Genomic DNA, 17074 nt, shown 5'->3' on the forward strand with positions numbered 1-17074 from the left:
AAACATCACTTAATTTTTCTTTTAGATATGCTCTCTTCCAGGTTCTCTATTTACCTCCACAGTCTACTCCAAGACAGCTGGTTACTACTGCCCTCGGACCCACTGGAAGACTGGCCGGAACAAGTCGCTGTCCTACACTTACAAGGAACCTTCATGGAACTCTCACCTGCTGAAATCTACACCTTCAGTGCCTACCTTTGGGCCCTGCTCTGGCTGGTTCTGCACCCTTCCACCACCTTACCCCCACCATGCCCCTGACCAGCAGGAAGTAGCCAGAAAGAGTAATGACGCCCCTCCCCATAAAAACAGAAAAGGTGGGAATGAAGGGTGTAGGAAGCGACCAGAGGGGCAGCTCCCAGAATGGCGCCGAGCATGGTGAGGACACTCCAGACAACAAAGGACCTATGTCCCGCCTTCTGTGCGCACAAATCCTCGCGTGCATTAATTTCAAACCTTCCCGCGCGAATTTCAAACCTGCAAGCCTCCAATCCTTAGCCAGCTTTGTTATGCATCCAATAGGACTATAACACGGCATCGGCCCCACCCTACTCCCATGCAGTTCCTCCAATAGGAACATAGCACGGCCCTTTCTGGCCCCTGTCAGGCTGATAAATACAGTCCTCTCCCGGCAACTCCCTCTCTCTCCTTTTTTCTTTTTTCCCCATTACAGATCCTCTCTGTAACAGCCCCCTTTAATAAATCTCCTGGTCCTGGCCGGGTGTGGAGTCATTACTGGTGCTGAAATTCTTTTACCCATGTAATCCCTATTTCTTGTCCAACACTTCCAAACTTAAGATATCCTAAGATGGCTATATCTGCTGTTTCTTTTCCTTGTGTGATACACAATAAGTAAATGTTTTGTCCACTTCTTTTGAGCGTTGAGTACCAAACAGAAGTAATTTAAAAGGATATTATGAAATCTGTGACAGAATGTTGTTGTCACAATTAATTATGACTATTTAAAATTTAATGTTACCATGAATAAGTATTCATAGACATTCTCATAATTTTTTTCAAAATTAATGAAAAATCAATCATTCTATATAAAATACATGTGAATAATTAATCTTTGAGCTTCCTAACCAGGGAATCAAACTCAAGTCCTTTTAATTTTGAATAAATAAAGGCTCAGCAAAGCACTTTTCCTATTTTTTTAAGAAAAAATTGACAACTAATTTTTAAGATGAAAAATTAAGATGTTGAGAAAATAAAGGAGTAAATAATACATTGCAAATAAACTCTTATAACAAAAATAAAAAATAAAAAGAATCAGCAATTATTAAATATTACATGGCACTAATGCCTTAAGAATATTAGCAAAGAGATTTTTTTTTTTTTTGAGTTGGAGTTGTATTGGAGTTTCACTCCATTGTTGCCCAGACTGGAGTGCAGTGGCCGCTCCTGGCCACTGCAGCCTCGACCTGCTGGGCTCTGGCGATCCTTCTGCCTCAGCCTTCCGAGTAGCCGGAATTATAAGCGCGTGCTACCACGCCTGGTTGATTTTTGATTTATTGTAGAGATGAGGTCTTGCTGCACAGGCGGGTCTCGAACCCGCGGGCTCAGGCAATCCACTCACCTCAGCCTCCCAAAGGCGCGGGATTACAGGCTGAGCCACCGAGCCCGGCAGCAAAGAGAATTTTAAATTCAAGGGAAAAGGAAAGGGAAACAATTTGTTAGTATAAATGTTACAGTAATTTTTAAATTATTTAAATAATTATTTATATTTACCAATTTTATAATTATAACTTTATTCTAGGTTATGCAGAAATATGAGAAGATTATATTTTTCTTGATGGTCACTTATATAACATTTCCTCTCAGTACAGTGTCTGACAATGTAAAGAGAAAAATTAATCAATATTCTAGAAGGCAGCATTATTATAGGTCAGATAAAAAATTAATAGTAGGACTGTTATCACTGGAGTTCTTAAAAAAAAAACTCCAACTGCAATATGCCAGTGCACTGTCTATATCTTTGCTGGAAAGGTTCGTTTTCAATGTACCCCTAATACTACTACTATTGCATAATATTAATATATATACATGCTTTAAAAACAAAAGTTCTAGGTGACTTCTAATTAGAAAGCCAAATGTAGTTAAACAGTTCTAATTTGTACATTACTTTATAATTCATCTTTTATTTGAATAACAACATCATTTTTGTTGTAATTATTTGTTCACAAATTTCAAATTTTCTTTCTTTGAGAAGAGTATAACATAGAAATTAAACTAAATATATCCCTACAAAGGAAATATCTTCACATGAAGTATTTCTAAATTAATTCTCACATGATATTTTTCATTAAAATAGATGAGATTAATATAGGGAGGTGGGGGAGGTGTTGTGAAAAACAACTAGCATTCAAATTCTTAGGCTACCACCAAAAAGCTAATACTTTCAAATCTATGGTTTTTATGTCAACAAAATCGGAACTATCCATGCCTTGTCTAACTTCCACAGTTGTTCCAGAATCTAAATGAGGTCTGTTGTTGTTGTTGTTGTTATCACTAGCACTTAGAAAAAATATGGAGAGGCAGGGTACAGTGGCTTGAGCCTGTAATCCCAGAACTTTGGGAGGCTGAGGCGAGAGGATAATATGAGCCCAAGGGTTTTAGACCAGCTTGGGCAACTTGTTGAGACCTCGTCTCTATAATAAATCTGAAAAATTAGCTAGGCGTGGTTGTCCACACCTGTAGTTCCAGCTTTTTGGAAGGCTGAGGTGGAAGGATCACCTGAGCCCAGCAGGTTGAGGTTATAGTGGCCGTGAGCATCCCACTGCACTCCATCTTGGGCGACAGAGTGAGACTCTGACTCAAAAAAAGAAAAAATATATAGAGCATTCTACAACATGTGTGACATATTAGTAAAATCTCAAAACTGGGATATCATGAGCTGAAAAAGTATAATGAGTATATCAGTAGGGCTATGATGGAATTTAATCAATGCCAATATGATATTCATTTCTTGTTCAATAATTTTTAAGTAAAGCATATCAAAGAAACTTTTCTGGATACTTACAGTTCCAGGGCGAGGATATGGAATTCTACCTTGATAGGAAATCAGCTGATGATTGGGCCCCTCTTTGTGGGCAAAAGGTCCATTAAACACAGTCTGTATGTCAGATAAATGATATACACACACTGCTGATCCTTTAAAAACTGAGCTAAAATAAAAAGAAACCAATTTTCTTATTGTTTTAATCTCAATAAAATTTTTAAATTATAGTAAAAATTTGTGATAAAAACTTGATTAGTTCATCATGGAAAAGTGAAATGCTATGGTACACGTGTCTAGTTGAAAAACTTATGTTTTGAAATAAGGCAATGATACATACATCATAAAATACTCAATTTATCCATGGAGGTAGCAGATAATATTATGTTATAGAAAAATTCTCCATGTTTCCAAAAAAGAAAAGACAAGTCAAAAAACTTTCTAACTGGTTTATCTTAGCAGCAACAAAAAAAGTATTGATGAGTTTGTTTTAAAATGTGAATTTGAAATCTAAACCATGATTAATAGACTCTATCATAATTTACCTAAGAGAAAAACATCCCATTAATAATAGTCACCATATTCTTTAGTATTACAATTATTTTCATGTAAGAGTATTCTCACATGGCATCCTAAATATTATTGGGAGAATTCTAAGTTGTTATTGTTTATTTACTTTCCCTGTTAGTCACAGAAAAAAAAAAAAGGAAGACAAAGGAAAATTTATTAAGTTATCTTTAGTGAATAAGATCTCATTCTCATGTGCTTGAATCCTTACTAAAAAGTATTTTCATTGCCACCACGGCCAGTTGGCTAAAATCAACATTTCTCTGACTCACATATTTCTCTCAAATTAGATACCTAATGAAAAAGGATTGCATTTCTGTGAAAACAAATAATAAATACTATTAATAACTAGCATTAATAGTCAGAAATGACAATTTTGAATTTTTTAAGATTATTGGTATTGAAAAAAACAGAAACCAGGGAAATAGTTTTATTGAAATCAACACTTTTTAAAGAATTTGGTTATTTTTTTCTTCAATTATTTGGAGTTAAATCAAAACTCCTTAGAACAGGAGTTAAATACACACTTAAAGACATCTTAATATCCCTGTAATTTTCTTTTACTTTGAATAGCTCATTGCAACTTACAATTATACCATAGTTTCACACTTAGAAAAGAATGCTAAAACCTTAAAATTTTGTTGTGTTGTGGAGTTTCTAATGAAAGGAATCTTTTACATTCTGCACTGGCCAAGTCACAGCTGGAACGCTATGCTGAATTCTAAAGAACATTCCTAACATAAAATTAATAAAGAGAATATACTATGTGCCGGAAAGGGTGAGTAAATGATTTGGTATCTTGAAATAAATACTAACTAACTTTGGGAATCCTAGAGAAATGAGAAAACATTCAACTTATCTTCAAATATATAAATACTGTTATATAGAACATGAAAACTAGTTTACTGCTTTGCTAGCTTCAAAATAGTAATCGATTTAGATTGCTCTAGAAGCAAAAAATATTTTTATAGAAATACCTAATTTTTTCCAGTTTTCCTGAGGTATAATTGTTATACAGAAAAAAACTACACAATTAACTAATGCATATAACTTGGTGAGATTGGATATATGAATATAGTCATATTACCATCACCAAAATTCAGGTGATAAACATATCTATCACCTCTGAAAAGAGCAACAACAATAACAAAAACTGCCTAAAGTTTTATTTGATCATAAGTGCTCAAATTATTTTCTTAAAAATATCTTATATACCTTATTCCTGTATTATATTAATATTTTCATTTCGTTGAGGAAAATATGCAATTATGATAAACACTCTGCACAAACTAAGCATGAGTTCAGCACCAATATATTCTGGTTGTCAAACAAAAGTAAATAAAATGGAAGGGTTGCATTCCAAATACTATGTAAAATTAAAAGTTAGAAGAATGCTTTATGCTTATTAATATTACTCAATAAATCTTATTGTGTAACTCACAAAATGCAATCATTACCTTGATGTTGTAAAAATACCATAAACTAGTGTTGTCCTTGGATTATCCATTTCCAGAAGAAACACATCCTCTATAAAAAGGAAAATCATATTTTTTTAAAGTTTCCAAATATTATCTATATTGTCTGAAAAAATTTACCCTAAGAAAATTTCAAGTATAAAATGTACTGTTTAGGAAGATATTCCTGTAGCATCATAATTATTTGGAAGCTACTAAATGATAGGAACGTGGTAAATAAAATATTATACAGACACTAATAGAGTTTATATCCTTTGATGATAATATATTACTTTTTTAAATTTAAAAAACATTACAAGTCAGGCATGCTGGCGTATGCCTGCGATCTCAGCACTTTGTGGAGGTCGAGGTGAGAGGACTGCCTGAGCCCAAGTGTTCGAGACCAGCCTTGGCAACTTGTCGAGACTTCATCTCAAATAAAAAAAATTAGTTGGGTGTAGTGGTGCATGCCTGTAGTTCTAGCTACTTAGAAGGCTGAGGTGGAAGGACTGCCTGAGTCCAGCAGGCAGAGGTTGTGGTAGCTGTGACTGTGCCGCTGCACTCCAGCTTGGATGACAGAGTGAGATTCCAACTCCAAAAACTAAAAATAAAACTACAAAGGTTTTACCTAGTGTTAAAAGTTGGAATGTGAAAGAAAATATTTTATTTTTAAAGTATAAAATATATTTTCTTTTTAAAATATAAAATAGAATTTTTTGAGGCTATGGTTAAAATTGCTAGTGATATTTTTATTTAATGAATAGTTCCTCTAAAAACAAGAGCTTAAACGATATAAAAGACAAAAGAATGCATAGTAAAGTATAGTAATAAATAACAGAACATGAAAGTAGATTTCTGATAGAAAACTCTAATTAATAGTCAAGTGTCATGATTGTAAGAAATGTCTGAATAGAATGACAATCCTGTAAATTCAATTCCTTCTGAGAAATTCAAAGAAATATGCAGTTGTTTAATCTAACTATAAATTTAAATGAACTCTTAAGCAATAAATTAATAACTACTAGCCTTTTCACACGTGAATAAAGACTGATAATGTTTAGATCTCCCTACAGAACAAGAAAGACCGAAACATAAACATATTTGCAAATAATCTGGAGAGGTTAATAAGTGACCAGACTATGTAAAAATATAATACTTAGTACCTTTTTCTAGAAAAACTTATTTAGAAAATTGTGCTTCTAGGATTAACATAATAGTCTTTAAGGAGCACAATCATCTACTTCAGGTTTATAACTACTTACAAGTGTGTTAAAACCACTAACTTTTTCCATTTTGTAATACAGTTTTATTACTTACCTCGAAATCTGAGAATGACTATTAGTTTACATTTTAAAGCTTTTAGGCAAAAGAAAAGTCATTTATAAATGACACTTAGTAAATATGATATGCACAAGGTTATTCTGATTAAAGAGAACTCTTCCTTGGTCGAAAGGAATTAGTTCTTATTTGACCTGGAAAGTGAAAGCCTCCTCATGTCATGCTGAGAACACAAGTCTCCAAACTTCTACTCTGACACTTTTTCATCCAAAGTCTATCCTGTCCATTAGCTGCAATTAAAAAACAGATAACTGAATTCTCCTACAAACTGATCTCAAATCAGAATCTTAGATATTCTAATATACATGAAATATATTCATTTATAAAAGCACAAACATGTCTTTACCTACATGTAAATTACACAAGTAACACCTTACCCCATATGCACTTATTTATTTACCATGATAAATTCAGTGAGCTAAATGTTTCAGCAGTGAACTCAGGGGCAAAATTGATTTTAAAAATACTTAGGGAAATTTATGAATAGTATCTAGACCATTAATTCAAACTGACACATTATTTATGCTGAAAATAGCTATGGAAAGTACATACTCTTCTAAGAGCTTATTAAAATATATAACCTTACAATTTCTTTTTCAGAAACATTTTTCAATCTCACATATATGTACCTAGTTCATCAAAGTGTGTTTCTGGGCCATCTTCATCTGTTACTGAGCACACCAGCCTCGCTTTTAAGAAGGTGGTCCACTTGTTGACAAGGCTACGCAGTCCACCAGTATCATTCTGAAACAATTTGTAAACATATTTCAGACTTACATAAATATTAAAATGTATTAAAAATTCAAATTGGACTCACTGTTTGGAGAATGGAAATCTGAAGAATAAAAATATTAATCAAATTCCTGTACTATTATCATATTACTACAAAAATGAATTGGTAGTAGTGAGAAACTGCTGGGAGGGAGGGTGGGTCATACTTCATCAATAACGGTACCTGATCTCAAACCAGGTGAAGTAGGGGCCAAATGAGGCCCAAACTTTACTTGTACAATGATCATTTGTATAACTAACCCTGAATTTTACCCCACATCTTTAAAATTAAAAGAAACTATCAACAAGAAAAATGTTAACCACAACTGCACATTAATAGTCAAAGAGGAATATTTAAGGCCTATAATATTTTATATAATAGTTAATAGTTTTACCCTTATTCCCTTATAGTCTGATATCAGCTGGAAATAAATTAATTTATCAGATAAATATATGCCCGAAATAGTCCTAATTTTAACAGTGTACAGCGAAAATAGTTATAAATTATTATGGAGAATAAATAATTTAGTTTGTTTTTTCTTTATAACTCATCTTCAATATGAACATACATTATTGTATACAGTGAGTCTTGCAGATTCTACTATGGTCAGGAAAGTGGTTTTATTCTTAAACCAAATGGTCCCCAGTAGTTATATTTTCCTTCCTTCATTTCTCTGAATTATCATTTCATTCCCAGTATTTCTAACCAGATGCTATATCATATGTATTTCTCTGGCCAGGACATGGGAAATGGCATTTGGATCATTCACAAATAGTCTTTGTTGTTGACATTTTTTGATTCCTCTGTATCCAGAAGCCTTTTACCACTTTTCCTGGCTTTGCTACCTTGTTACAAATAATTGAGAAACAGCTGAGCTCCATAATCAGTAGAATATTGTAATATAGAAAGATAAACTGTTTTAAGCACTAAACACTTTAAGAAATACCTTTTCAAAGGATGTTATTCATAAATAAGACAGGACAAGTCTGTAAAACACCTTTGCGAGTGTTTTCTTGTGTTTCTATGTATACTTACTGTTTAGATGCAAGAGAATTTTGGTTATTGTTTATAATTAAAGCTGTATTTTATGAAAGCATTTCTTAATTTTTACTATTTATAAATACTTCATTAATAATTACCTTTTACCAAGATTTTTGCTATATTTTATTCACAATTTTTTTGTAATATACAGCTTAGCTATTTGTTTTAATACCATGTGTTAAATGGCTATGCAAAAAATTAGTTAAAACAGTTTATTTATTTAAAGACACAGCAAAAATATTTTCTTAAAGTTTTTACTAAAATAGAGTATGCTTATCCCATATGATCGATGCTGTAAATGATAAATAAATATTATATTAAATGTCTCCCTTCAATATTTTATTTATTTGTAACATTAGATACAATTAGGAAGATAAACTATTGAAAACATATCTATGTAATCTGAGTTTCTCATTCTTTCTTCAAATTAGAACCATGTTAGTACTTACAGGACATATTCTTGCAATCATAGAGTGAATGTGTTTAGTGCTTCTGTTATTGTCAGTAAGTTTTTCTTTGAAGAAGAAGTATACTTTCGCATCATTTGGGTCAGTGCCATCTGGGATGACATGTGCATCCACAAACATAGGTTCTGGAAAAAAATATAAAAGGCTATATATACGCATGATGAAAATCCATCTACTGTTTATCCAAGTAGATCACAGGCAGAAGCCTTCCCCCTCCTTGGTATAAAAGAACATATCAATGTTCATAGACAACATTTCTAAAAGCAGTAAATGTATTCACTCAACGTATACCACATTTGGAATGACAAGTACCATAAACTATAGCTATAAGATAATAGCATAAACTATTTTTCTTTCTCTACAATACATTCTAGAAGGACAGTAAATGCAAAAATTCTTTGTGCACTGATGAGAGTTGTTTTAAAGTTGAAAAACTTTTCTACCAGTTATTTCTCATGGAATCTGATGGTTGTTTTATTGAAAAAAATGTTTATTTTTCAAAGTGTGGCTTTCAATCTAGTGCATATAAACTCAAATTCGTTGGAGCAGAATGAGGGGTCAAAAATTCAAGATCTGAAAAACACATTTTTTCTTAAAATACGGCTGATGAAATGAAGGAGAAATTCTTCAAGGGAGAAAAAAAGTAGCTACTTGGAGACATACAGGGTTCTTATTTGAAGAACAAAACCACTTTTAGAATATTCTTTTTCCAGATGCGCTGGAGGAATAATTTGAAGAAGCAAATGGACAATCAATGCTTTCTTGTGCTGATCTATCAGTGAAATAGGATTTCCAACAGTGGTGATTCATGCTTAATTGTGTAATGTTAAGTGAATTGCCAAATTTAGGATCAACTAGACATTTTCCTGAGGATGAAATGACAAGAAACGTAGTGCTTTCTAAACAACAGCAATGGATTTACATCATCATACAGTAAAATCAAATGGGTACCTTTTTGATGTGAATTCTATAAGAGGCCAAAATTTGGAAACAATGGAACACTGATAATCATAGTTACATACCAATGCTTTTTATGAATATTAGTCAAATTATTTAAAAAATCAGTTTTATAATTCTAGAATCTAAATATAAAACAAAAAGGAGAAGCTCCCATCTCCTACTTATTATCTGTAAGTGCTATCCATTTAAGATAATTTTTAGATTTGGCATTATTAAAATAAACAAACAGATTGAAGAAAGTAAAAAGCATATTTAATTGTAATATACTTGGGTACTGGTATGTATGATGAATATCACTATCATTTTCATCTATTCATATTCATATGACAGCTATAGGATGGTTAATGAAATAAAGAATTGGAATGTGGATTTGGGGCTATTTCAATTACTTATTTATACTAAATATTTTAAGTCATAGAGTACAGAATTATCATCACCCATGTCATGGTCTTATATTTTAATCCTACAGCATTTCTCCTCATTGTCATTATGAAATTAAATAAGTTAAGTTTAAAGTATGATATAAAAAAAAAGAGTGTGGGTTCTTACCACTTAGCCACTTGGAATTGTGTTGATCGGTTCTGACTGCATTCCTCTTTGTTAAGCTTCGAAAAATAGCAGCATCTGTCCCCATGAAATCTATATACATTCCAGAGAAAAGCTCCTCATCTGTGAAAAAGTAAGAAAATGTCAACAGAAAATTAAGTGTTTTTTAAAGCTGTTTTAACATTTAAAAATAATTTACAGAGTGTTTTTAATTTGTAATCGGTTTCCATTGTCTACCAAATTAAAAAAATTGATATTTTAATCTTTTCTCTTGTGTGATTACTAACATATATATGTTTTAAAATCAAACCTCAAAACTTTATTCTATATAAAAATAAAATTTCCTTTGCCTGTACTAATTATGCTACAAAACAATATTTAAATAGTATAAGTTCGAAATGGAAAATATAGTATAAAAGATAACAAAATGGCTTAATTATTTTCTTTTAGTAAATAAAAAAATACTGTAAGAGTCAGAAAACTTGGTTTCTAATTTGACAGTCCTAAAAAACTGGGAATTAGGGCTAAGTTATTAAAACTCTGAGTCTCAATCTTTTCATCTATAAAATATGGGAATTGGATTATGACCGCAAAAGTTCTCATCACAATATTAAACTTTTTATGATCTTACTAAATGGAATGAAGATAATCATTTTTAAAAATTATTATTATGGGTCAGGCATGATGACTCACTCCTGTAAATCCTGCATTTAAGGAGGCTGAGGCAAGAGGATTGTTTGAGCCCAGGAATTTGAAACCAGCCTAGGCAGCATAGTGAGACCTTGTCTCTACAAAAATAAAAATAATTAGCCTGGCATTGTGGTGTGTGCCTATTGTCATAGGATCGCCTGTCCCCAGGAAGTTGAGGCTGCAGAGAGTCATTATCGTGCCACTGCACACCAACCTGGGCAACACAGTGAGACTTCGACTCAAAAAAAGAAAAAAAATTGTTATTATGACATGATATGGAGACCACATTAAAATTGTAAAATACTATGGAAAATTAAAAAAAGTAATCATTAAAAGTATAAATTTTGATTTTTAGTGCCAAAACTTTCCTAATAAGGTAAACAATGTGCTACTTTTTCAATTGCAACTCAGCTATAAAAAAGAGAATATAATGACAAGAAAGAAAACGTATTTAAAAATTAAAATGTTATCAATAATAACAGAATCAGATATGTTGACTGACATATTTAATAAGTATTTAGATTATTTTTGAAGATCTATATTACTTTTTATCTAGTAAGGGGAAGGAAATACTGAATTGTTAAAAACAATGTAACCTTCGACTATAAAACAGTAGCTAAAATAATTAAATTTATCAGTACTGGTCCACTGAACTGCCATGCAGCTGTGTCCTTTGACTGATGTTCTATGATTACTCCCCAGGCTACCTTCAGACTGTGGTCATTTTGGTAGGACTGAACCATTCTGAAGGACTCTAAGCTGTTTAGTAATAAGCAATACCACTTGGCCCAGGATAGAACAGAGAATGGAATGTGCCTAATATGTGCTCACCGGGTGATCAACTGGACCCCTACCAGTTGGCAAGCTGTTGCAGCAGGCTTTGTAGCTCAGCTCTCCTTTCTAGTAGGGGTCTAAGGCCCATGGAAACAGATTACAGGAAGATAACAAAAAAGTACAGGGAGGATTTTGAGCAATTTAGCTACTTTAAAATTCTGTGAACATTTATGAGGCATGTATACACATATATCTGGCTGTTAAATTGTGATAACTTTGTAATTAATTATTCCAGTTTTTTGTTATCGCCCATTAACTGCAAAATTATGAATTATAAAGTTCTGCTGCTCAACAGATTGATTAGCACAGCTATCAATGGTCATTTCTGTTTCCAAATAAAGAAATAGAAGGTGTTGTGCAGCAGAGAGGGTTAATTCTAATCCGGTTGCATACACCTTATTCATTATGTCTTAAGCATTACATAAGCCTGGGTGTCTAATGACTTTATTTCCTGGCCTAAATTCTCGGTATTTTTAATAGCAAGTTAGAAACTTTCTGCTTCACTTTGTATCAATAAGAAATATTTAATTAATGTCACTTTGGAAGGGACTTAGAAAAGATTTTTTTGTTAGTTTATGTCAAAGTATCTTTGCAGGGTTTTATATGAAGATTAGTTTGTGCCTTTTAACTTTAATCCAAAAATATTTTGCTTTCCAAGTGTACTTCCACTGACCAGAAAACTTCATGAAGTTTATGATACATCCTTTAAAAGATAATACATGACTTCCTTGATGCTCTACAGCAGTAACTGAAAATAGCAAAAGCACACTGAATTATGCAATTTGGAATTCTTCTAATTCTCGTTGTTTCCTGGCATTTAACAGGTATCTTAACCAATCTGTGTTTTTTTTCCTTTTCTTTTTTAGTGCATTGCATTTGAATGGAAATGGCAAAGAATTATTGTATAGTTAAATGACATGACCACACAAATTATTGGAGATAATTTCAGAAGAATAATCAACTGGGTGAATAAAATGACAAATATCTTATAAATTTTATAAAGCTTTCTGTTCATAATATTTTTAGTCTTTAAGTTAGGCAGATTGTTCAATGACTTTATCTTGATTACAAATGGTAAAATTAATCAAATATTAAAATGTAATATAGGAATATTTACATAAAAATTCAAGTTTCAAATCCCTGCAAAACCAAAAGGGTCAATATCTAACTCTTATTCTGTAAACCAAGGCAATTCTCTAAAGACAAAACTATTAAAAGACTTGTGACAGCTTAGCAAGAAAATTCATAATGTCTTGTTCTGACCTTTTTATTCTAGCCAATATTCAATGAGATAAAACTCCATTATTAGCTATTTTAAAAGATTTCTGAAGTTTATTTTCATAGTATTTAACTTGAATTAAATAAAAACTACATATGTATATTTATATTTAACTACTATCCTACACATCATATGGTTTTTGAAGGTAAATAAAGTTTCCTTCCAAACGGAATAGTCTTTCCATAACACTGCTCCTATTAAATAATACTTGGAAATATATCTGAAAATACCTTGCAGTAGACATAATTGGACAGCTTTGTAGTTTCAAAGCTAACTTTTTGTTCTAATGATATAGTTTTGGCTCCTCTCTGTCTAATTTGAATGACCAGGTGGAAGTAATTCACTCAACAATTTCCAAGGTGTACCTGTCTTAGGTTAATTTCCAGATATGAGAAAGTAAGTTAAGTTGTCTATTTAAATGAATCAAAGCAAGCATTTTAAACACAATAATTATTTTTTCACCTGTTCTTTTGTCCAAGAATGGAATTGTACTACTGGAAATACATAAAGAAGGCAAAGAGGAAAAAGTGTCTTCTATACTTTTGACATACTGAAATCTAAGATTTGTCACCAGAGTCAACTCATGATAATTCAGACATATTCTAAAAGTGCCTTAATTAACCAGCAGAGAATGTCTTTTATGGGTATCATAGAAAGATATTTGATGACTGAGGTTTAAAACCAAATTGAGGACCAGGCACAGTGGCTCAAGCCTGTAATCCCAAGGCTTTGGGAAGCTGAGGTAAGAGGACTGCCAGAGTCCAGGGATTCGAGACCAGCCTGGGGAAATCTGTGAGACCTCATACCTATAATAAATAAACAAATTAGCCAGGTGTGGTGGAGCACCTGTAGTTCCAGCTACTTGGAAGGCTGAGGAGGAAGGATTGCCTGAACCCAGGAGGACAAGGCTGTGGTGGCTGTGACCATGCCACTGCACTTCAGATTGGGTGACAAAATGAGACTCCAACTCAAAAAAATTTTTAAAAATTAAATAAAAATGGACTTGTCAATGTTTGTATCAACAAGTGATTAGGGCTGCTGCTTAACTTATTTTTTATGGAAAGTGAAAAAAAAAAGTTTCAACACTGCCCTGTTTTTAGTATAGCAAGTTTTAGACAAACCATAGAGGATGCACTCAGCTAATACATGCACTTTGTTCTTTCATTTAAAATAAATACCATGTTTAATCATTTGTAAAATATTACCAAAACACAGCAGTGCAAAAACCTCTGACATACTGATTTCAATTATTTTGGATATATACTCAGAAATGGAACTGCTGGATCATATGCTGATTCTATTTTTAGTTTTTGAGAAGCATCCATACTATTTCCCAAAATGGCTATACTAATTTACATTCTCAACAACAAGAATTCTCTTTTCTCTACATCTTTGCTAATACTTTTCACCATTTGTCTTTTTGATAATAGCCATTCTAACACGTGAGGTGATATCACATTGTCTGCACTCCCATGTTCAATTCAGCATTATGCACAATAGGCAAGACATGGAAGCACCCTAAGTGTCTGTGAACACATGAATGGATGAAGAAAATGTGGTGTGTATACACACACACACACACACACACACACACACGGGATACTATATGAATGGAACTGGAGGACAGTATACTAAGTGAAATAACCCAGGCACAGAAAGTCAGATAATGTATGATTTTGCTTATATGTGGAATCTAAAAATTTTGATGCCATAGAAATAGAGAGTACATTGGTGGATATCAAAGGCTAGGAGAGAGAGACGGATGGGTAAAAGGATAATGTTTACATCAAAGGGTACACAGTTTAAGTTAGATTGGAGCACTAAGTTTTAGTGATCTGCATGGTTACCATAGTTGATAATAACTTATATGTTCCAAAATTGCTAAAATAATAGATTTATAATATTATCTCAATAAAAAATGATAAGGTATAGGTATGTCAATTAGCTTGAATGAATCTTTCTGTAATGTATACATAGATCAAAACACTATATTGTACCCACAAATATATACAATTATAATTTGTTAACTATAAATAAATAATGAAAGAAAGTTTCAAAAATACTAAAACATGAGAAAAAGAAGCTATACTTAATACTGGAAACACAATTACAGAAACATTGACGACTACTTCATAATACATATAACTATGCATATACATAATATACTTTTTAAAAATGCTTGACTTGCTCTAAGAATGAAAAAACCATCATAAAAAGATACATGCTTATCATTTAATCATAAGTTCTCTTAGAAATGAGAAGTTAAACTTTTTATTTCTCAGTTCACAACTTTCTTCCTATTATTTAACTCATATACTATGATTTATGCAACCATTCAAAATAGACATACCAGGTCATGTCAATTTTCTATTATTTATATCTGCCACTCCCTCCTTTATTCTCTACTTACTGATCATAACAGATACTGTGTTCACATTGGGGTTGAAAGAGCAGCGTCCTTTTCCAGATTCACACTTGGAGTCAATCATGAAAACTTGGTCCTTTATTGTAGATAAAATTGAACATGCAGCAATGATAGATTATTTAGTTAAGACAACTGTTCTTTAGTAAAACAAAGCATCATTAAAATTAACATGCTTTCTAGTTGGTTGCTTATGCCTTCCAATTTATGATATCAAGATTTACTTGACCAGTAAGAAGAATCCATCTGTATTTAAAAGTTAACCTCAGCAGAGCTAGCTCTCATTCTATTACACTCCCTATAGAGCTGATCCAAGGAAGAGTTCTCCTCAAATTAATATCAGCAAAAATCACTTGAAAATCAAGGATCATTATAAATTTAAGTTACATGTATTGAAAGTCAGCCAAAAGAGAAAACTCTCCAGAGAGAGAGAGAGAGAGACACTACCATATTTTCAAAATAGTAAATAATTTTTTAAAATAAAATTTATGTTACTGCTTGATTTTGTTATATAAATTATTATATAAGATTCAACAACATAATTCATAATTTAGATGTGAAATGTGTCATTCACTCATACTTTTATTTAACAAAAATTTATTAAGCATGTACCATGTGGCAGATACTCAGTAGACATAAGGAATACAGTAAACAAAATACATAAAAATCTTTGTTCTTAAGTAAGTTATCTGATAAGAAAGATAAAAATAAAGAGAATAAATAAGTAAAATATGGGGAGTATGTTAGAAAATGCCAGTGCTTAGCAGATAAATTAAGCATGGAAAGGGAATAGAAAATACTAGGAATTAGAGGCAATAAATTCAATCTGAAATATGGTGGTCAGTTTGGCATCAGTGAGAGGGAATATCTGGTTAGTATAATATTTACCTTTTTTCTCATATCAAGTTAGTACAAGCTATTACTAAGATTCAAAGGGAAAAATGATCACTTTTGTAGGTAGAATCAAATGGTAAAAGGCCTTTATTACCAACCTAAAATTTTTGAAAATTATCCCTAAAGACATGTGAATTCATTAATTTTTTTGAGTGTGGAAATGGCAAGATCAAAATACTTCTCTAAGAAGTTGGACCTTACCTTGACCTTTAGGAAGATTGAAAATGAAATGTATAAAAACAGACACTAGATTCAGGAAAATACTTTACACTCCCCATAGAGCTGATCCAATCTTCTATTGCAAGAGTTCACAAGTTAGGTAATGATAATCTGACATTCCATAATCTACGTGGTCATGTTAAGAGCAGTAGAGATGTAAGAGAATTTGTATAGTGGCAATTAACAGAGCTTGGTAGCAATTAAAAGCTGGTTGCAGCTCAGGAAGATGAAGAAAACAAAGATGATTCTGAAGTTTTAACTCCTTGAAGAAAATAAAACTAGTTCACTTTTTTTTATACTGATTTTAATGTACTACTGCAGGACATCCCTAAGGCAATAAGGAATAAAAGTGCTTAACTTCAGTAGAAGAACCCAGATCACCAAAATAAAGGCTGAAATTCAGGACATAGAAGACAAAAATATAATACAAAAAAAAAAAAAAAGGAAGAAACAGCTATTTCTTTCAAAGGATAAACAAGGTTAATGAACCCCTAGCTGAACTGACTTATGGAAATTGGAACTGGCAACCAATTCCTGATCAAAACCTCAATTGAGCTGGGCTCGGTGGCTCAGCCTGTAATCCCGCGCCTTTGGGA

The 17074-nt window shown here is 32.3% G+C and overlaps 1 protein-coding gene across 2 annotated transcripts in view; it reads right to left on the reverse strand.

Annotated features, from left to right (window-relative positions):
• Positions 1-17074, reverse strand: part of SEMA3C (semaphorin 3C) — a 181838-nt gene that overhangs the window by 64306 nt on the left and 100458 nt on the right. For both annotated transcript variants that reach the window (XM_008062412.2, XM_008062413.2), the window contains exons 6-11: positions 15354-15444; positions 10144-10263; positions 8617-8759; positions 6984-7098; positions 5020-5089; positions 3020-3164 (exon numbers count right to left, since the gene is read on the reverse strand). In XM_008062412.2, the coding sequence (XP_008060603.1) occupies positions 3020-3164; positions 5020-5089; positions 6984-7098; positions 8617-8759; positions 10144-10263; positions 15354-15444 (684 nt within the window). The remainder of the gene's footprint in view (positions 1-3019; positions 3165-5019; positions 5090-6983; positions 7099-8616; positions 8760-10143; positions 10264-15353; positions 15445-17074) is intronic.

The sequence above is a fragment of the Carlito syrichta genome, unplaced genomic scaffold (assembly GCF_000164805.1).
Source record: "Carlito syrichta isolate Samal-C Ts95f unplaced genomic scaffold, Tarsius_syrichta-2.0.1 Scaffold305696, whole genome shotgun sequence".
In the NCBI taxonomy this organism is placed as follows: Eukaryota; Metazoa; Chordata; class Mammalia; order Primates; family Tarsiidae; genus Carlito; species Carlito syrichta.